Raw genomic sequence first — 23,426 nt, forward strand, 5'->3', positions numbered from 1 at the left:
CCCACCTCCAATTATAATACAAAAGTATTTTTTTAACAGTGGAGGAAAAAATGTCTTTAAATATTTTCATAATATCTGAAAACAGCAGAAATATTTATTTAAGTCAGGCTAAATACTGTTTATGCTCTTGGTACTTCACAACTTACATTTGCTACTTGTTTGTTTGGATACCATTTTTAACTTAAATATGCATTGTATTTCCTTCATTACAGCAAAGCCATGAGCAATTATTTTGTATGTTACGCAGTTGACTTCCGTAGAGTCACACATTTATAAGGCCAAAAGGGACCCCATGGTCCTCTACTCTAATTTTTTGCATAACCCAGGCCATAGAGTAATTTTGGTTGCAAATGGAATAACTGAACTATTGTGCACAGTTTGAAAAATGATTTAAAGTGGCAAAATGTTAACCAGAAAGCAAGAGAGGTATGTAAGGAAATTATGTGCCAGGGCTACTTTAGTAATAGACACAAGGTGGGTGAGGTGATATCTTCTTCTGGACCAACAGCTTTCAAGCTTCACAGAGCTCTTCTTCGGGTACTTTAAAATAAAGCTATCCCAGCATTGTAAATATACAGGTACTTTAATTTAATTATAAGTGTATTGTGAGTAAAGGTGTCATATACGACTGACTGGATTTTTTCTCAGCTTCCTGTATTACATGGAATAATAAATCAAATACTGAAATGTAAATTGTGATGAAAGGATCTAGTTAAGTATGGAAATATGCTATATCAAATATCGTAAATTCTCCTCCCCCCCAAGCCAAATAACAAATAGGACTTGCTGCAAGAGGTGAAATTATTTTCAAAAACCTGTCGCTAGTTTGTCTCTGCATGTTACTCACACCCACCAAATGCCATTTCTCCAAAAGTTTCAAGGGCCCCCAAACTTAGACTAGATTGGCACAATATTTCAAATGTCAGTGTTGAGATGGATCTCACAAGCCAAAGTCGTACAGCAGCCGTCTCTGTCAGTAGGTTAGAGTAGCACGTGCACAGAGTCGGGCAGGGTTGAAAGTTCCCAGGGACACATGCATTCTGGTTACACCTCCGAATGTGGCAGAGAACTATACTGGGTTCTGTGCCCTAGAGCTTCTACCCTTTCTTCTGGCCAGGGCAGAGGACTAAATTGAGGCACTCGGGTGGTGAGAGAGGCAAGGGGGATGGAGAGTGGAGAGCAGCTGCCAAATCTCCTTGCTGCCTGAAAGCAAGTGGTGTCCAATTTCTGTCATTTTAGGGCTGCTTTCACTCAGCATGAGCAGGTTCTGAATAACTAAGAATTATAGCTCCTCAGCATGAGTCTCAGTCCTTCCTGCTCCTGTCCAGTCAGATGGATGTTCTACACCTAACAATGCAGGTGATTGGGGTGCAAACCTCAGCATTAATATATGCCAACCACATATACCTATATGCAGAAAAACATCCTGACTATGACTAAACTATATATCTTACCGGGGCAGGGGGGTCCTCAAAAAAGACTAAGTTCTGGTAGAGGTACTCCCTTCCTCTTTGGAATATTCAGGAGAGGGCATGCACGCTGTAGGAATACTGCCCCTCACAAATTGTGGATATTTATTCAGGGAAGGGTGTCATAAGCAACTTCTGGAACTGGTGGTATCTGATATGTTTATTAATGGTCTGAAAAATGGGATGAAAAGAGAGGTGGAAAAATCTGCAGATGACCAAAGTTATTAAAGTTAGTTTAGAACTTTAGATGCCGAACATCAGAGAGACTTAGCAAAGGTAAGTGAGTAGGCAAATGAAACTCTTCCTTGACAAATACCAGGTTGGAAGAATAATATTAAATACTCATGCACATTCCTGAGTTTTAAATGTAAACATATAAAGAAAATACTTTGGTATCATTGTGGCAAGTTCTATATGCAGCACAGTCAAAAGACAAACAAAATGTTAGTCTGTATAAACTATGAGATAGATATTGCAAATATCTAAATGCCACTGTATGTATCAATGGTCACCCTCTCTTGGAACACTGTGTTCATTTCTGATCACTCTATTCCAAAAAAGATACATCAGAAATAGAAACAAATCAGAGATATGTGACTAAAATGAGATATAGAAAGATTTTCTGTTATGGAGGATTTAAAATCCTGCAGCAGTTTAGAGAGGAAATGAATAAGAGGAGTCATGATAAGGTAAACATAAATGAACATAAACATAAAGAAAGAGAAGGTAAACTCGATTTGCCTGTTTAACATTTTATGTTATACAGGAACAAGAGACAGCAGACTGAAATGAAAAAGCAACACATTTAAGATTAATAAAAGGAAATATCTTTTGTTGAAGCCAGGAGCAGTTGCTCTGATCCAGTATGTCTGTTCCTAAATTTCAATCTGTCTAAATACTTATATGGCCCTTATAACTGTTGTATCTGAGTTTCTCACAATTAATGGATTTTTGCCCCCAAAACATCCCCATGAGGTAGGAAAGCATTATCCCCATTTTACAGATGGGAAACTGAGGCACAAGGTAAAGCAGATTAAGTGATTTTTCCGACGTTAACATGGGATGCTACATTGCAGAGAAACAGAGAGAAACTCCTTGCTTCTGCTGCCCACAGTTTTTTTCAGTTAGTTCAGAGTTAGCACACAAAATGCAGTAATGTCCTCTGAGAATATGGGTCAGAAAGTCTTTGGCTAGTCCTTATGACCATAGGCGCCGACTCCGTGGGTTTTCCGGGCTGGAGCACCCACAGGGAAAAATTGGTGGGTGCTCTGCTCCAACCAGCAGCTCCCTGACCCACCCCCTTGCCCCAGCTCACCTCCGCCCCTGCTCTGCCTCCTCCCCTGAGCACACCGCCGCGTCCTGCTTTTCTCCCCTCCCTCCCAGTGCTTGCACCGTGAAACAGCTGTTTCGCACGGCAAGCGCTGGGAGGGAGGGAGGAGGAGGGGGAATGCGGCGTGCTTGGGGGAGAGGTGGGGCCGGGGTGGGGATTCGGGGAGGGGTCAATAGGTGCAGGGAGGGGTGGAGTCAGGGCGGGGCCGGGGGGGCGCGAGCACCCACCGGCGCCAAGGAAAGTTGGCGCCTGTGCTTATGACCATATTGGCTATGCTCATCCAGTCAAGAAACAGGAACCAAACTGGCTACCAACCCGAGGTGGATTTGAACTGGTGACCAAATGAGGTTGGAAATGATTGAAATTTGGCTTTTCTTCATCTCAGCTCAGATTCCAGTGAACCTCATTGCAAAAATCACCACAACTTGTACTCTTATGGGCAGTCTCAACAGCAGCAGTTAAACTACGTGGTAGGCGGGGGAGAACAACTAGTGCTGGATGTTCTCCTCCTCTCCTTGACTTGAGCAAGAAACACTCCTCAATAGCTCTTCCTCCTCCTTGGCTGGAGCATGAGCATTACCCTTCCTGTTTTAATCTATTTCAACCACTCTCAGCCAAGAAGCGAATGGGGAAGGTGACTGAATTAGCCATTTACCCCTAGATAATGACTCCTTATGATGTGTGTGGAAGCACATTGGCATAGCTCAGTCAGTTTAGCAACTTCCATGAGTCAAAGTTCAAATGGAAAGTTAATAATTTCTTTCTAAATTCTGGTCAGAATAATTACAAACATAGGTTCCAATCCCACCCTGAGGTCTGTGCAGGCAAATCCCATTGCAGGTTCCAGGCTTCAATGATTATACATGTGCTTGATGGTTTTGGGAACTAGTACAAAACGCTGTGAATACACATCTGAGCTCCTTCAGCTTTTCTTAACAGGCACGTTTTTATGATGTTGGTTTCTCGTTGAAATACAGTGAGCCTAGTGAAGAGCTTTAGCTTTACAAAGTTGAAGATAAATTCTTCCCTTCCAAGTTTAGATTGTGGTTCAGCCTTGTCTAAAAATTTTGTTTTCATTCTATAAAACAGTCATGCCTTGGAAGCTGACAAATGAATTTGTAATGCTGGGTAGACGGGGGTGGTATTGTCTTTACAAATATAACAACTACAAACTGAAATTTCAGATTATCTTTGATATGTTAGTTCCACACCAGGGGGGAAAAGAAACAGAAACCTTGGGCTTCAGGACAATTAAACACCTGCGTATAGCCCAGGTCAGCTGACTCAGGCTCATGGGGCTCAGACTGTGGGGTTTTAAAATTGAAGTATAGACATTCAAGCCTGGGCTGGAGCCCGAGATCTGGGACCCTCTGAAGGGGGAGGGTCCCTGAGCCCAAAAGTCTACACAGCAGTTTTTAGCCTTGCAGCCCAAGCCCCCCAAGCCCAAGTCAGTTGACCCAGGCCAGCTGCAGCCATGTCTCGGGTCCCTTGTAAACGTACCCTTTCTAGACCTAACATTTCATGTATTCTCATGATCCAAATGTCATACAGCTAATGCTTTCAAAAGAGTACTTTAGTCAAGGCAGAACACTTGGACTGAATTCTTAATCTTTCATTAGCATGCTACCCTACCATCTCCTGCTTTAAACCTGTATCTGTTGCTGACAGTGGGTGTTAGCAGTTGAATTAATGCTGAAAATGGTTTAACTGCAAGTTTACAGAGTACAGGACTATGTACGACTCCATTTCAGACCTATAATTGAACCTTGTTTTGTTTCATACCTTGCTACGATTGAGTAAATTATACCTGCTTACAAAATTGTTCTCATGCGTGTGATACGAAGTTCTCTGTATTGTTCATAAGTGAAGATTTCTGAACAAAAAGTGTCCCATTGTTACAAAACAGAGCGAGAGAGTGTGTGTAAAACTATGATGTTACCTTACTGTGAATGATTAGTTCTGGTAACTCAACTGTGTCATGCCATGTACAGCACCCTTAGATGCTATAACATTTATATTTATGATCATATATCGTATGTAAAATACATGTTTGCAGTGTCGTTGTTGCTGTGTTGGTCCCTTGAAGTAGTCTGGTGGAACTCTATCTTGATATCCATTTGCTTCTCTTTCACTTTCCTGCCCCTCCTCCTTTTGTTGGGGGCTGTCCTCTTTTTTTCATTCCCTATCTTCTTTGGAGGCTACTGTATATCCTTGTACCTCATAGCTACTTCCCTCTGTGCACTTCTTGGGGTGCATACCATAGTGGTCTGTTGACTTCTCTCGGTGGCTTGCTGTCCCCTCTCTTCCCCCCTCACCCCACCATGGTCTCCACCTCATACCGCTTTTACCTTGTATAACTGGGAGATAATGGGATTTAATTAAGAGAAGTTTCACCTAGAAAAAACAGAAAAATCACCTCATAATGAGATCTATAGGCTGTGGATGAGTCTCCCAAAGGAAGTGGTGGAGGCTGCATAATGCAGGACATCTAAAATTAGACTGGAGAAAGCATGGGTGAATACACTGTATGGAACAATCCAGCAGTAACTCTAGGGGATACCTTTTTTCATTTCTAATTTAAATTATTTCCAGCCATGCCAGAAAAGCCCATTAGCTGTACGTTATTGTTAAAATTATTTGCAAACGAAGAGAAAACAATATTGACCCGTTGTCGTAATTAGACTCCAGAGTTAACAATATGTGATGGGCAGAGATATTTTCATCAAGCTATTATTTCAGGTTGCCTGCAGACTCTGGAAATGAACAGTGTATAGGGGCAAGAGGTTTGGTTTTTTTTAAGTGAAAGCTTAAATTCTGTAGAACTGAATGTGGCCATGATAGAAGTACTGGAATGACTTTCTGGCCTATTTAGACTCACTTTGAGTCCTGCTGATGTGTGCATTCTATAAATACACACAATTTCCTTCTGCTGTGTGCACCCTATTGCCTACTGTTTGTGTATCGTTGGTTTTAAGGTGAATGTGAGTACTCAAAGTGAGGGCTGATAAAACATTTTTGTAGTCCTGGTGCAAACAGAAAATATGTTGTGTTAGGTGTCAGTCTTCCTGCAATAAAAGGTTTTAGTGTTAAAATTGGTTATGATCATGGTACAGTCTTTCCCTGAAGCATGCACTGGTTTTCAGGAAAAGGTTACAAATATGGGATGAAAATCCTAGGTAATGAAAACTATATTCATATATTGAGGAATAATTCAGTTGTTTGTAAACAGCTGGAAATAAGAGGTTTTTGTTTTTTAAGAATCTGGCTCTGCCTTTGTTCCCTGTCTTCTCTCTCCCCTCCGTCCCTCCCCCAAATTGTTAAAGACAAGTTGTTGTCAGTGGTAACTGCTGAGAATTTGTCAAAAAGCTCACTTTTAGAAGACAATGGACCCCAAATATACTGTGGCACAGCTTTAAACTTTATTAAGTCTGTCTTGGACTAGCCTTTCCTCTCCTGAGTTAAATGGAAGAAAAGTTTGGCAGCTTCCATGCTGTGAGCTTGATTGATGCCCAGAACATGTGAGGGACTTTTGTGTCCAGCTTGCTCTCCGTGAGTGCATAATGTGTGAATACTCAAATAAGGTCAGCCCTTATCACATGTAATCTAGGCCTGAAAGCAGATCATCAGTGACAGTCATACTCTGTAAGTGAGAACACAAATCATCCTCTGCATGCTTTGGACAAGTTCTGGGATTTTCTCCCTTCTCCCCTTTTACCTCTTTCTGTACGGCGGGTGGGGGTGGGGGTGGGGGTTAGAAGGGGGAACCTTGGCAGAGCTCTGAAAGCCAAAGGAATACGTGCTCAGAATACCATACCGCTCGTTCAAATAAGTGGGGGGATGGGGATTGTTTATTTGTAACAAAGTGATAGTCTTTTCACTGAGTGGCTGAAATGAGCTTCTCTTCTTTGAGTTGCTGATGTCTAATGATGTGGAATGCTGCAAGTTGGGAATGGAGTGGGAAGAAAAGAAATGGGGGGAAACATGTCAAACTCACTTCTGTTGTGTTGTTTTTAAAACTCTCCAAATCCCTCCAGAAATTGTTGAACGCTTCACAACTTTTGTTGTTTGAATTTTAAAAAATCAAATAAAATAAAAATGTTAAGATTGCTCAGGAGTTAAACACAACATCTGGAAAAACAAATTCTGCTCTCCCCCCACCCCCCAAATTATGAGGAAAATTCTGTCCACTGCTAACACCTATGTAGCTAGCAGGCTAGATACCTACACTGCGCCTATCACCAGGGCCTCTGAGCTCCACTGTTCACTGCTAATACACTGTAAATAATTAACGTCTTAAAGTGTTTTTCAAGTCTGTTTACACTGTTCTGGTAGAACTTTAACATAGCATTTAGGGGGGCCCATTACTTAGATTGTAAGCTATTTTGGAGCTTGGACCTTCTTCTGTGTTTGGACTTAGCCTAGCACAATGGGATCCTGATCCATGACTGGAGTTTCTAGGGGTTACCTCAATATAAATAATGAAATAAAATTATTTTCAAAAATTCACTGCCAGTCTTTGTCTAAAAGAAACAAAACAACAAGAACCCAAGTTTAATGTAGGGAATGGCGTCTGCCTAGCTATGTGGATGTTGCTTGGTTACTCTCATTTAGTTGCTTGGTTGTTTTCCTGTCTCTTTCAATGAAATGTTGCAACTGTGACACATTTGGTTGGTATTTTCACTTAGAAAGGAATTTTACTTTATGGGTAGAGGGCTTTTTAAAAATAAGAAAATGTATAAATAATAGGATAATTGGCAGTAAAGAAATAAAATCTAGAGTTAGACCATTGATGACATTAACAACTATGGAAACAATGATGTCATTCTCCAAGCTGTGGAAATAATTGAGATTTTTTCCACATTTGTGATATCTTGAAAAGTTTTTTTTCCATTCTTGGATATATAATGACCCCACCCACACAGCATTTTGCAGTGCTTTTGCTTGCTTGTATGCTGTACAATGGGTAAGTGTGTAATGCCAGTTAAATCTCTGGTACTGAATGGACGATCCATAAACCCTAGAGTCTGTCAATAAATCCTGTAATTATTATAATTTATTACTGTATTCATTTTGATTTGCACTCTACTAGCAAAAAGAGCATCCTTGACACTCATGAAAAAATATACAATTAAATAAACAGCTTCCTGAGCTACTGCTAATAACCAATATTCTGAAAGAGCAAAAATTCAAAGAAAATTTGGGTCTCCAACAGAGACCTCCCCCCATCTCAACCATCATAACTTCCCTTTGTACTATATGATGATATTCATATTTCACAGATCGGAACCACTTACCTAGATCCTTATGGCCACGGGGTAAGTCGTAGCAGAGTCTGGAATGTGACTCACATGATGGATATTCTAGCAGTACCTAATTTAGACAGAGAGATCTACTGGCTCCCCACCCTGTGTTTTAGCCACAGAAGGAATCCGTTCTTCCCTGATGATAAACTAACAACCTCCACGATTTTTAATTATACTGAAAGGGGATTTGCAAGAGTGGATTAGTGCTTAATGGTGCTTGGAGACACTAGAATTTTGGGGAGTCTTCCAGGCAGGCTTTTCATCATAGCCCTCCACCTCTCTGAACGTTTTTATTTTCCTTATTTCTGCATCTTTGATCTTGTTGCTCAGTCAGACAGTCCAGCTACCTCGAGCCCATCCCAACAGGTTGCCGGTAGCGCTCAGCTGGCCACTGCAACTCCATCTGTGGCTCAGCCTGGCTGCATCATCTAAGATTGCTTCAACCATAGCTTTGGAGTCCAAGAATCCTCTCCCAGAGCAGCCCTGGGAGTTGATATCTATACCTGGATGCCAACATGACTTAAACGTTGATCTTAGGGACACATGCTCCCTTTAGTCTGCATGTAGAACTCCTTTTGATGTTAGTGGGGTTGGGGGAAAAATGTGTCCCCCTTGGATTCTAAAGTATTCAAATTAGCTTCTTCCCGTTTGATAGCTGTCTTTCAAATTCACAGCTGTACTTCTAAGACTGACATGGTTGCAACTGGAGCATTTATTGCTAATGACAGTATAGTACCATAGCTCCCATCCTCCATTTCCCCGCTCCCCTCTTGACATCCTCTTCGCTCACAAAAGCTTATTTCATGGTGACTGTGCTGTTGACCAACCTCCCCTTCCCCCGAAAATACCCTTGTCCAACGCCCCTCTGCAGCTCATAACACTTCTAGCCCAAGAGGTTGATAAAGAACAGCTCAAGTCACTCCCTTTAGGGGTAGTGTACCAATTGAAATCTTGAACTTGGATTTCCCCTTTCATCCGGGCACTCACTGTTTTGACTGGGCTGTTCTGTAGACTTTTGGTGAATTCATGGTATATTCATGAGTGAGTGAGTTTGTTTGTTTGTTTGTTGTAAAAGAAACAAGTATAAAATGTCAGCAGTTGATGAACCATTAGTCCAAGCTTCACTTGTGCTTGAAATGTGAGCTCTGGAGAGAAACTTTAAAGATGCCTTTTGAAGTAAAACACACATATTAAAAATAAATTAGGTAGGATCATGTTTTTCCCATGAAAAATGGTGTAAAATGTTCAGCGAATCTCAGAACAGACAGTGATGAGGCTGGAAACATACATGTTTCTTTATCTCTGTACTTTCCAGTTCTATATGAAGGAAAATGATGGGGTTGGCTGGAATGTCCTGTTAGTGTATATGGTATAATGTAGTTAGTCACTAAAAGATTAAAATAAAAAAAATAGGAAAGGGAAAGTACATACAACGCAGTAGAATCTCACTAATTCATGCTGAAGTCTGGGAGGCAGACAATATTGTAACTTGATTTTTTTAATTGGCCGGCAAGGGTCTTTTCTACCAGCAGTGGGCCACATTAGTCTTACTCACACTGAGTAACATTTACTGCATTGTTTTTGTTGATTATTTGTATAGTGGTAGTACCTAGGGGCCCCAGTCATGGATCTAAGTTCCATTTTGCCAGGTGATGTACAAAGATATAACCAAAAGATCGTCCCTTGCTTGAAGAGCTTCAGTGGGATGACTTGTGGAGTAAGGTACTATTCAAGTATGGGTGACAGGATCTAGCCCTTCGAGATCAATCAGAAAACTCCCATTGATTTCAAGTGGGGCAGTATCAGGTCTTAAGTGAACAAAGACTATAAAAAAGCAAGACTAATGCATCACAAAATGTACTTTGCTCATTTATTTAGACAATTATAATGTATTTTAATTATTAATGATAATACATCGTTATGTACTAATAACTGTAAAATACTGTAGTATATGTGTAAATATATATGACCAATATGAGCCCACACTAGAGTGCTCGGCTATTAAATCTTAGCTCAGAGATGGTGAGAGACCATCAATTAATTTTGTTGTGTGTGGATTAGTGAGGTCCTGTTACATTCTCTTTTCAGTACTTAAGTGTTTTTATTGAATTTTATTCAGAAGGGAAGATCGCAAACTTTTAATATTTGATACCGTCATATTGTTTGTGCATCTTCTTCCTGTTTCCATTTACCAAAACCAGGCAGCGGATCATTAGCGGGTGTAATCCATCTGTTGGAGCTATATCAATTTATATTAGTGAAGGATCTGTCCCCAGGACTTCAGTTGTGTATAAATAAAAAACAAACAAACTGAAATAAATATGTATCTGTATAAAAATGGAGAAAGCAGTAATTTAGAATTCTGACACATAGAGTAGCCTGTGTAGCTCTTGCAGAATATAAAAGTGTGCATTGCAATTGTGACTAAGGGAACACAGTTGAGAGATTTAATGAAATCTGTATGCATTTCTAATTCATTAATATGCTTACAGTAGTTTCATGTGATTTATATAAATTTAAAGGAGTCCAGTTACATGAGGAATCCACGGACCTTTAAAAAAATCTGTTTATTGCAATTTTCCAATAAATCACTGTTCATACGGGGTCGGGGGGGGGAATAAAACTTCATTTTGAATGACACAGTGTGCTGACAGAGACATTCTATATTTTTTATCTTTCTTAGCTGTCTTCTGTTATTGCCTCAGAGCAATCCTTATTTCTCTCTTAATATTGGAAGTGCACAGGAAAACGCTGGTGTGGCTTTAAAAACAAAAGCCAAAGGCAGTGCTGAGTTTATAAAACAAACAGTTAATAAGTAGTTGACAAGAGGGGTTTGCTTACATCTCATTGAAAAATGGAATACAAACTTCATATTAATTTTCAGGACTTTGTTTTTTGTATGTGTAAAGTGTGTAAAGTAGAGAGGGAGTTAAAGACTCGGGCTGTAGCTTCCAAGTTTACACAAATCCCTGTGTGGGCAGTCAATCCATGCTCCTGTCTCAGGAATCCACTCCAGCTTGGGATCCTTGCTGCCCTTTTGTTGTCCTCCCCACGAGGTGATCAATTGAGGTCTATGTGGTGACAGAACCAGTTTGTAACAGGCTTGTCTTTCACATTCTCCTCTCAGGCTTGCGGGCAGACTTGTCCGAGGATCTGACAGAGACGAAGCACGGGGACAGTGAAATAAGAAAAGAAAAAGAAACAGAAGAACACAGGCAAATCAGAATCACTACTCTCCTGCAGCAATGGGTTGGCTGGAAGAATCAAACTGGCAGCTTCACATTTCCTTGATCGTGCTACTCTCCATGCACACCGAGGGTAAGAAGAAAAGTGTTCTGCAATGTAATTATGTCCGGGTGGCGAGCTGAAAGATGACAGCTAACTCTTCCATTTTATTATGAAAGGAAAAGTTTAGCATGGAGAATTGCAGCTTAAGAATTTCCAAACCCCAGTGCAGTCTGTGAAAGTACAGTATTTTAACTGCCTGTATGGCATATGTAAGTAGTATGTCTGAATTGGAAACACACTTTCAAAGGGTAGTTACAGAGAGATACAGTAGTTACAGAGAGGTACAATAGAAGTTTTTTTATTGAGACTGCAATTGTCTGAATTACTTTCTAATCTGATTTAGACCTGAATAAGCAACTGATGCTCTCGATAGACACAGTTTTTGTAGAATCAACCAATATGTTTTAGGGATGCCGTACATATCAACTCCAAGTGATGTTTTCTATTAGAGTTTTGATGCAATATTTGAGAAATCTGTTGCTCAGGTAAAAACAAAGATTTTTTGTAACAAATGCATTAAATTAAAACAGGTAAATATTACTAATTATAGAGTTATATAGTTTTATCTTTGAACATTTCATAATGTTAAGAAGCTGTTCCTTAACTTCACTCAATTTAAGGATTTATCAATAAACAAGGATTAGGAAACATATTTTGCTTGTTTAATAATATGACTGATAGATTTCATACTTTACTTTTAAAGGGCAAAAATAAAGAATATGGCTAATTATAATAGTGCAGTATTTACCAGTCAGAAAGCGCAGTAAGTAGAGACTGTAATAAGGGAGAACTCTGAATGATTGACAGGAAAGACATGGTAGCGTTATACATTGTAGAGAGTGTGATAAGGAAGCTACATGACTTTCATGGGTTTACAATACCACTGCATATGAAAGCAAGTGCAATAATTGAGAAAATGTTTTTTTTAATAGCAGATAAATGTGCTTACGGTAATTTACTTTATACACATACTGTCTTTCCTTATAAGTTTTATGCCATCTTTCAAGACACTTTTTTTGAAGTAGTATACTTTCAGAAAAGATGGCAAATAATTTTATGGAATAGTCTTGGACCTTTTCCTTTGGTTGATTGTTTTCAGTATGCAGCAGTTAGCTAGCAAGCGGACTACCACATCTAAAAAGAAAAATAAATATTCACAACAAGGAAGGTTTTTCTCTCTCCCCATATATTAGTCATTTCTGTTTATTAAACAGTTAGACTTTCTGTGACTCACCTATAATCCTTCAGTACTGGACATGTGGTTTGTTTTGAGGGATTTTTGTTTGTTTGGGTTTTTTTTGGTGCTATAGGAAATCTTACTCTGGCTCCCTAATAAAACATGATACAGTTAAACCTAATGGCCAGAAGAAACAGCAGTAGTACCTTTGTATAGTCAGTTTTCTCTCAGAGATGTGATGTGTGGTAGGAAGGTAGTAATTGGTAGGAGAAAATTAATTTAATGACTCTGCTCTGTGCACTGAGCCTAAATAAAACTTTGGTTCCCAACACCCTGAACTATGGTGAAGTTCAGCTCAAGGTCCCACCTTCCCTATTGACAACTATCTTGGAATATGGTTCTTAACTCAGTGATTTGGACCCTTCTCCAGTTTATATTGGGGAAGCTATTTATGGAGCATAGAAGCCATCTTACTTCTTAAAACTCTGTGTGGCAACTGAGTAAATCTTGCAAAGTTAGGGTGAAGCTTCAAAATGCAGTTATGTATCTTGGTTAAAAGCACTGTGTTAAAACTGTTCAGCCCAATATGGAACGTGAGTGAGGTTGTGTCTAACATTTTATTTTTCCTCAATTCTTTTTAAAGTTTGGGGATACAAATGCAAACTGCCCTTATTCTTTATCGCTGATGAACTCTTGGGAAAAGGAGGGGTTCTTGGGTTACACAAAAAGTATAGCAGTTTTGTCAAAAAAAAAGCATTTACCTTTGCTGAAGCAACCTCTAATAGGTTTTGGATACATGGACCATATTTCAGGTCCAGATCCTTGGCATTTTTGTAAAAGACACCCAGAATCTTAATTGTTTGGCAGACCCTCAAGGAACACACACATTCTGAGATACAGGGGCATGTAGGGGCATGGACAGATCAATAGAGGAAACTTGCAGTGGATGGGTGAAAAATATGTACACCATTTTCCAGCCATAAGAGTCCCAGTTTGCTTGTCTTATTAGGGCATTTCAAATGGATACAAATTAATCAAAAAAAATAAAAATCTGGAATTATTCATTGTATCGACAGCATAATTACAATGGACTTAAATTTCAGCAAGGGTGGTTTAGCTTGGACATTAGGAAAAACTTTCAAACGGTCAGGGTGGTTAAGCACTGGAATAAATTGCCTGCGGAGGTTGTGGAATTTCCATCATTGGAGATTTTTAAGGCAGGTTACACAAACACCAGTCATGGATGGTCTAGATCAGTGGTTCTCAAAGCCGGTCCGCTGCTTGTTCAGGGAAAGCCACTGGCGGGCCGGACCGGTTTGTTTACCTGCTGCGTCCGCAGGTTTGGCCGATCGTGGCTCCCACTGGCCGCGGTTCGCTGCTCCAGGCCAATGGGGGCTGTGGGAAGCGGCGCGGGCCAAAGGACATGCTGGCCGTCCTTCCCCATTGGCCTGGAGCGGCTAACCGTGGCCAGTGGGAGCCGCGATTGGCCGAACCTGCGGATGCAGCAGGTAAACAAACTGGTCCGGTCCGCCAGGGGCTTTCCCTGAACAAGCGGCAGACCAGCTTTGAGAACCCAGGGTCTAGATAATATTTAATCCTGCCACGGGTGCAGGGGACTGGACTAGATGACCTCTCGAGGTTCCTTCCAGTTCTAAGATTCTTTGTGTTGGCAGGAGACCACCTCATACCAGATCACAAGCACAACTATTTATGAATCCAAGTGTTACATTAGGAACATGGTTGCCACATCTTGCCAGATGAGAGTCAAATCCTGTCTTGAGTAGTGATGCCTTCACAATGTTTGTAGTGACTAGTAACCAGCGGCATGCTTAGCTTGGGGCATCTTGCTGTCTCAGGCCAGGTTGTTTTTTGGAGGACTGTTTGGCTGTTATCTTTCCTCTGAGCAAGAGCAGCATGCCCTCAAGTATCTTTGTCAGTCAGTGCTCATGCTCATTACAGCAAGTTCACTCACCTACTCAACTTCTAACCACAAACCTACTTAATGGTCCAAAAAGCCATGCCTCAGTTAGACCTTGGTCCATACTCCCCTTCATATAGCTGGCACATTCTTGCAAACTGAGATGGCCTGGGGTGTGTTCTTCTTGTGTGTTGCAATGCCTGCCTCCTCTCTTTATTGCTTGTACACTTGTGCAGCCACGGTTTAGACTGTATTGTAGTGTCTTTTTATTTAAATATTGTACTATCTCTGCCCAAAATATTCATACTTGGGTGCCTGTAAGTTAGGCTCCGTGATAGAAATGTAAATCACCTAGACAAGTAATCTTATTTTCAATTGTGCTGAGCACCCACAAATTCCACATAGTCCTCTTTGAAAATCAGGTGATTTCTATTTAGGTGTCTAAATATGGATTTAAGAGTTTAACTTCAAGCTCCCAGGTGTGAAAATTTTCATTAAATATGGAAGCAGAGACAACTGCAGCAATGAAAAGGGTCTGTTCTGTGGGCTGGGATCTGTCCCCAGATCTTTAACAAATTGAAAAGATGACACGCTAGTTGACAACTGAAGTTGTGAAAATACACCCTCAGGGTAGTTTATGGGGAAACATACTTTAAAGAAATGTATAGAAGTAGGGCATGTACAATAAAGATTATACTTTTATTTTGTATTGCAGTAGCCCCGGTCTTGCATCAGGGACCCATTATGCTAGGCACTGTACAACCACAAAACAAAAAAGAGTTTACAATGTAAAAGTAGCTCTGCGTTTCAGTTGGAGGGGTGATTGCAGCTCGCATTAGCATCACTAGCTTTAATTTACCTGGTAGGGTAACAATATAAGTGAAGACCTGCCTGCATGGATCCTGGCATGGGCTGGCAACATGAGTATGTACCCAGGGTTCTGATGGGACTTGCAGAGCCTGTGCTGCCATATCTTCACCGCTATTTTTAGCTATGTTAGCTAAATTAACACTAGCATGAGAGTATGCCTGTGTGAGCTGCAGCGCCACCTCCATTTGCAGCATACACATACCTTAAGTAAAAAACAATTCTGTATCTAGATGGTGCAGAGTTCTTCCCTGCCAGGTATTTCCTGAGGTTTGGTCCAATCTAATTCAAAACGTCTCAAGAGATGGTGCTTCCACTGCTTCCCTTGGAAGATTATTCTGTACTCTAATAGGTGTCAAACTATATGTTCCATTCTGTGCATCTGATGAAGTGGGCTGTAGCCCATGAAAGCTTATGCTCAAATAAATTTGTTAGTCTTAAGGTGCCACGAGTACTCCTGTTCTTTTTGCGGATACAGACTAACACAGCTGCTACTCTGAAACCTGTCGATATTAGTAGGTTAGTCTGATTTGGGGCCAAATTTTGCCCACTGTTGCTAATTTCAGAAACAGTTGTGCCATGAATCTAACAGCAGACTGTGTCCCATTGGGATTACACTATTTATTTATTTATTTGCTATAGAGGGTCAAAATGCCATCTTGAATTGGAGGGCAAAGCGGCTCATCAACTCAAATGGCTGAACTTATTTTCTGGAATTTGTACTGTGTGCTACTTACAATTTAAAATTTTGATAAAAATCTTTCATAGAAATATTTGAGTGGACGTTTAAACCTAAGGAGTCTGCTTTGGGAAGAATTTTTTACTTTTCTGAAAGAGGCTTAAGAAATGCATTTGGTGGTTGAAAATTCAAGAATGTAAAATGAGCGCACAGCGGATCTAATTGGACACCAAGAAGAGAAAATGCTGACTGAGCTGTATGAAGGAAAGTAAAGTGTTGCGCTGTAACGTAAAGAGGAAAATGATGATAAATCTTCTCCTTGAAACAGCTTCGTCTTTTCAGAAAAGTGCAGGTCACCCAATAACACTAACAAAGCCCAGCTCATCATTATAGGGGGGAAAAAGCTGTTGTAAGAAATAACTGCAGTGCAGGGTGAGTTACAAAGATATGTTATGTGCTAAAGAGTTGCTTTGTCACAAACCCCACGTACGGGAGGCAATGCATAATTGAAGTGACCCAGGAACAGACCAAAAAGCTGATTGTGACTGAGGAGTTGCAGGCTTGTGGTTTTCTTTCTGCTCCAGAGGACGACCTCTCTTGCACCACTCCAGTACCTGACACAGCATATGCCCCCCCACCCCACCCCAGCACACTGTAGGAGTGGAGCTCAGGCTCTAGCCCACTTAGGTGGAGTGTGGGGAGAATTGTGGCTGTTTTCATCCATGCTGATACCTGTGATGATAGTCATCAGCACAGGGGCATAAGGGAGTGCCTTACTTCTCTGCATGGGCATGCAGGATATACCACACTCCGGTCCTGAATCATTATGTGGCAGCCGTGGAGAAATTGGCAAGAAGTTGCTTTTAAAAATGAATTAAAATGAATGTAGTGTTTGTGAAAAGTGTGGGATTGAAGTCCAGGAGATAAGTATGTTGTAGGCACTGGCAGTCCAAGCTTTACCCCTGCATTGCTCCCTGCTGGTAGACTTATCCCTGTGGTCTGAAGGGGACCACCTTTAGAACTGAAAGTTCTGTACTGCATGTGTGTTAAAGCTACAGAGATTTTGAGTAGGGAACCAGTTGTTAATTACAATAGCAATCTGGTGAATATATAAATTCCTTGGTATAATTACTTGTCATGCAGTTCACTGCCCGAGGGGGTTAGCAGGCAGTACTTCAGTCTGATCCAAAAAACTCATGTTCACCTGCTGCCTAGCTGTTGTCTGGCAAAGTTCCAGACCTCCTCCTCCCAAACTGTAATATTTGCTCATAGCCAGCGTATTGTAAAACTCCCCAGCTGAAAACCCAGAAACTCTTAGTCATGATACACAAGTCAACTTTGTTCAGTAACCTGAAAGCTGAAGGATGAATCAAGGAACATGCGGATAATTGGTCCCTAGAATATATTGCTTTAGAAGTAGATATGCAGTATATTTATATGACATGCATTTAAAGTAATAATTTTTAAGTGTAAAATGATCCTGGTTACCATATGGCAAAATATACTGGAAGTTTCAACAGTTAAGGCTGACACAGCTGTTAAATACATAACCATGGTTGTGTGTTTAAGAGTTTTATACTACAGCTATTATGTGGCATTCCCAGCTATTAATCTCCAGCTATTAATCGGCAGTAAAAGCAACTTGTGGTGAGCATCACAGATGCTCGAAATCTGATCTCCACTGCACTTCACCTAGTTGGGGGAAATGGCAAAATTTTTGTATCTCAACTCTTTCTTTCTTGCTTTCTTCATTATATTAAATGTAGGTGTTATCCTGAAAACAGTTCATTGCAGACAATACAAAGGCATATATGTGGGATTTTTTTTTCATTTTTACAATGAAAATATCCACATTACTTGAACTTTCAAATTTTGATATTAAGACTAAATAATTTATATGGCTCGTGTGAAATACATTAATTAAACTGAAGAATGTAATGCCTACTGTTTGGTGCTCATTTCTAACCACAGTATTTGGATATTCTACTTTTTTGTTGTGTTTTTGTTTTGAAGCTGCTTATCAAGAACATCCTGTCTTTGGGGAAAGAAACCAAATGAGTTTGCTTGCTGGCTTTTATTCATAACTCTTCAATACATTTCAGCATTCAATGTTGCATGCTACAAAGCATCATTTTGATTGCTGTGACATATTATTTGGACTGTGGAGCTAGTGTGATATCCTGAGAATAGCCCTGATGATGTATCAGCAATGTATTACAATATTGCTTCAACCACAAAATGTTAATGCAAATAGAATGGAAAATGTGCAGTATGGATGCACATTATTCTTACTGTGCTGAATCCTGACACCCTATTGGCTTTGCAGAATAAATGCATCCTGTTCTTACTACATAAACATTACATCAAAAGAGAATTAAACATTTGTGCCTTTCTTTTGAAAGAGATTGGGGAAAATACAGAGTATGTTGCCTACTGTGTTTCTTGATATAAATAATTGACCTCTTTGGGGAGAGAACTGTGCAGTTGTTCCATTGGCCAGGTTCACCTAATGGCCAGATACACAGTAAAATCAACAGAAGGAGTTTTTACAGTACCCATGTTGTTACAATTTCAATGAGAAAGGTTTGATTTTTATGTATTTCTAGTTCACTGACGTCAGGGTCTGTTAATTTCTGTGTGAAAAGTACTGGCCTGACAGCCCTGGAAACTGTGGCCCTCTGTTAATCTACAAAATAGGTATAATATTAGCAGTGTCAGTGCACATTTACCCACACTGCCCGCTTAACGTGCCTTAATATAAAGGACCACTTAGAGATGAGAGGATAGTTCCGTATACATTCCCCCTTTCAATACTTGCTTTTTGCTTAATTTCATAGCTTAATTTTTTATTAATAAAACTGCACCCATTGCCATTCTCCAAGCAGTTGGACATGTATACCAAGCAAATTTCTCAAAATAACAGATTGCTAAATATCCACAAAAATTAACTCCCCACAGATAACATCAGCTGATATGCTTGGGGAGTTAATCTTTGTGGATATTTAATTCAGTTAAGCCAGAACTAAAGCACAAATGTGAGTGAAGAAATAACCAGCATACAATGAAGGTAAAAAATTCTGGGCTCTGTCAGTCCAATAGTAGGGGAAGTGAACTGCATTGCTGAAGACCTTCTAGCAAGAACGTCCGAAACAGTTCAAATGTGGGCCATTAATAAATGAGCTATTATTCATCTTCACTGACAATGCTTAGCATAGGTAGAGAGGCTGTGCTGAGATAGGCAGGACTCAGACCCTATAGAACTGCCAGTTGTTCTGTTGGCCTTTGATGTGAACATTTTCTGTTGGGAAATTGACTGATACCATCATGGTCATCTCAAATAGGCCACCATTAAGCAATTGGGTGGTAAATTATTGATCTTTGAAAAGGTGTTCTAAAGTAAAAAGGTCTATATGCAATTATCAATCCTCTAAGCCACTTAGTCCCAGATTTTATTTAAATTAATGTTGTATTTTTGTCATTGTACCCATTCCTGATATTCTCTTTTGGTTTCATGGGTATTTTTAGGAAGTTGCTTAATGAAAATTGTATGACATTTGAAGAAGAGAGCATCTGAAAGTCACGTGTGTGCATTTTGATCAGATTAGCTGCTTAACTAATGATGTTCCCTTAAATTTACAGTCGTTCATTTTTTTCATTCCATTGATACCGGATGTCAAATGTACAGTATCGCAGCATGAGTAATACCTTATGTGATTTTGATTGTGTGCCAGTCTCCAAAATACTAAACTTTTATGCAAAAAAAAAGGGGGGGGGGCAGTGGGGGAGTAATGCATAAAATTTCATTTATGCGTGTAGTTTTGAAATGCTTGATATACTCAAATCCGAGTCTTTCTGGTTGTTGTTTCTGGAATGCATGGTTTGAATAAAAGCTAAGCAGCTTGCATGAAACATAAGCATTTCAGAGACTCATGTGAATACGAGTGCTATAACCTAACCTGTTTGGGTGAAAAATGTGGTTTCCTGTCGTCATTCGCAAAAGTGTTTCTCAGGCTTACTGACATGCATCCTACAAATTTAATTTTCATAAATATTTCATCTCTTTCTTATGCTCAATTTAATCTATCAAAGCCACACAGTGCAGGAGACATCTGGTATTCTGCTTAAACCCAGACTTCAGCTGGGTTTCATTTGCAAGGGGTTTCTAGCAAATTTGTATTTCTTGCGAACCGCAGAATTGTAGTTGGTTGATTTGGTGGCTTTGCAGTAGTGTTGGGAGGTGCAGCGTAAAAGGCTCAGGTTCAGGAACAAGTGTCTCAGTCTCTCTCTCTTACTGGGTTGATGAAATTCAAACTTCAGAGTGGAGAATGTTGTACTGTGCCTCGGCAATACATAGCTGCTTTTTGGCCTCTCCTCCTGACCAGTAAAAGCAGCTGTAATGTCAGTCCGATTTCATAATGGCTATCTGTGGGGCTCAGAGAAGAAAATGGTGTATGGTGAATTAAGCTATGAGACATCTTTAGTAACTCATTTGGACGTGCCTTCGCTTGGACCTTACCCAGAAAGGGAGGTCTCTACAACACCTAGTTCACCGTTCATGTTCGCTAACTTTGTGCAGAAGTGGCCATGATTAACAAACTCTACATTTTCTGAAATGCATTAACAGTCTATTTTCTATGCAATATTAAAAAATGAAGCTACTTCTGAATTATAATTAAATACATTACCTAAAGAAATATAGATACTGGATGTAATCAGGTGTAGATCCCACCGTGCTCTGAACAGAATATGCACAAACGATATCTAGTCCAAATTTACCCCTTTCCTGGGTTTGGCTTTATTGGAAATTAAAGTAAAAAGGAAAAATAAACATAATCTTAAATTTTCTCCACAGTTTTGGCTTCTGCTTGATTTCATCATCGTTCTCTCTGCGGAGGTGGATACTCCACCCCTCCTTATACCATGGTTGAAGTTAACAACTACCTGCTAATGTGACCCAGCAGTAGTTACACAACATCTTCATGCAGAGTAGCAGCATCTGGCATCAGATTGACTCAGCAGGGTGCTCCTAAGGTCATAGAGTTTGCTATTTTGCTAGACTGAATTAACCCCGTATCCTGGGATACAGAGATTTTTTTTTTTAGCATTTGCTCTGGTTTAGTCCATCACCGTGAAAGTTAGCTGCTGGACGCTGAATTCAAATACTTTTGCATTTTGATGTGAAGTCGGAATGCACATTGTTTAAATCACTCTCACACTATACGACCCTTTCCTGTGTGATTAGGTGAGAGGTGAAATCTCAGTATTATTTAACAAATTACCTTCTTTCCCTTTTTTTAAAAATTTGTCAATAAAGCAGATTTTGACGCACATTGAATTCGATAAGGCCACCCATTGAAAGTTATCCACTTGAAATATTCAAGGACTCAGAAATGTAGCAAAAGTATTTCCCTACTTTTAAAATGTTCACTAGGGCATTCATTTTTGAATGAGTTTTGGTTTCAAGGTGGGTCAGCGTTTCCTCCAGGGTCAATTTACAAAGAGGTTGACTGGAATCTCTATATATTCACAGTTCTGCTGTTTGTTAAATGGATGTTCTTCACATTCCTTTGAGAATTCAATCCTAAATAGCCACATAAAGTAGTATTTGCATTATTTCTATGTCCTGGGCTGCTTATTGTTCATATTTATATTACCAAATGTATGTATCGAGAAGCAGCACCTGGTGTAAAAATGAGGGGACACTCTGCAGTAATTCCTATATGGCTTTTTCATTTTGTTGCTTATTCTAGCTATTCTAGTACATCAGAAGGTCTTAACATTTCTTGTGTTCGAAAGGTGGGAGGGAGTACAAAAAGGCAGCCATCACATTTCATATCAGAAGTTTTCTCCTGCAAATGAGAATAATGCAGTTGTGGTGGCTACCATCTTGCCCAGCACAACATGGGTTGAACTGGGGACCTTCAGAGTGAAAAGCATGAACTGTTGCAGCTTGAGCTAAAAAGGCAAGGCTCTGTAGCTGAGGGGCTGTCACAAATCTTATCCTCTGCAGTTTGCACAGAAGGGAACCTATAACCAGTCAGTTTATAGTGTTTCCAGTTTTTACAATATTTTGTTTTTCATAAATCCTGCAGTTATATGGTTACATGAGAACCACGTCTTTCATTAAAATAAAGTGTCCTGCTGTAATGATGAGAAATGCTTGAAAATGTGAACCAAATATTCTTTAAAGAACCAAAAACTAGAAGGTAATCCCTGCCCCCATTCAGCAATATGTATTTTCTACAATTGCATGATTTTTTGGTCCACTTTGAGGGGATGGGGGACAGAATGGATTCATGATTTTTGAACACTGGGGCTTGGCAATATTGATCATGTCGTCTTGTTAATTAAAGAATAAAAATGGTTCACACTTCATTCAGCTGTATCTATCCCTCATTAATGTTTAACGTTTTAGGGTAAAATTTTCAAATGACTTCAGTAGTGCAAATACCATGGAGTGACCATGAGACTTGTGCACCTAAGTCATTCTGGCTCTTTTGAAAATTTCCCCCCTTACAGACAAACTTGGGGATCTCCCCCCCCCCCCTTTTTTTTTTTTTTTTTTTTACTAAACTGAAAAGTATAAAAGTTTAGTTTTATGCAGTTGAACTCAAACGCAAAGGAGAATGGACTTGATGACCTTACACTGTAGATCTTTTCTATTTCTGATTTTGCATTCTTCATCCAGGTAATTTTAATATATGTTTTGAAGGTCAGTGATGCATTTGGATTGGTCAGAGGGTACAATATATTTTAGTTTATAATATATTTGGGGAAAATTAGAGAGATACTATCACGTCCAGTTGGGCCTAAATTTTGGATTTTGTAAACTTAATAATTCTAAAATCATTGAAACATTTTATGACTTTTAGGGGGGAGGTGGGAATTCCATTGAGAACATGTATCTTTTAAAAAAAAAATAGTGAAAGAACACCCCATTCGTTTCCCTACCAATTAGCGACCACAGACATGTGTAATTGATTGGAAGCTGGCTATAAACAAAAGTTGAAAGTGAGTAGTCTATTATTATTGGTCAAGAGGTGAGAAATACAAAGATAAACCAACAATATTAATAGTGAAGACTAAATTATAATACTGAAATTATTTCTCTGTTAATATTGTAAGGCTTTGTGTATGACCCATGACAGGAATGGGCTTGTCTACAACATAATTATACCATTGAGGTTCTGCCATTCAGTTTTCCCGTATAGGCAAACCCTTACTACATGATTTTCAAAAGCACTCAGGATTGTCTAACAATGCTTCTATTGAATCCAATGGTAATACTCCCATTGCTTCAGACAAAGTTAGACCAATGCTCTGTGCTTTTGAAAATCCCATCCTTAGTTTTTAAACATATAGAGCCAGATCCTTGTTGATATAAATCAGCATACC

The 23,426-nt window shown here is 39.7% G+C and overlaps 1 protein-coding gene across 5 annotated transcripts in view; it reads left to right on the forward strand.

Moving 5' to 3' along the window:
• Window positions 1-23,426, forward strand: part of BMPR1B (bone morphogenetic protein receptor type 1B) — a 350,045-nt gene that overhangs the window by 243,200 nt on the left and 83,419 nt on the right. For all 5 annotated transcript variants that reach the window (XM_074950638.1, XM_074950637.1, XM_074950641.1 and 2 more), the window contains one exon: window positions 11,230-11,420. In XM_074950638.1, coding sequence (XP_074806739.1) covers window positions 11,348-11,420 — 73 coding nt within the window. In that variant the 5' untranslated portion in view covers window positions 11,230-11,347. The remainder of the gene's footprint in view (window positions 1-11,229; window positions 11,421-23,426) is intronic.

This window comes from Natator depressus, chromosome 4 (assembly GCF_965152275.1).
Source record: "Natator depressus isolate rNatDep1 chromosome 4, rNatDep2.hap1, whole genome shotgun sequence".
In the NCBI taxonomy this organism is placed as follows: Eukaryota; Metazoa; Chordata; order Testudines; family Cheloniidae; genus Natator; species Natator depressus.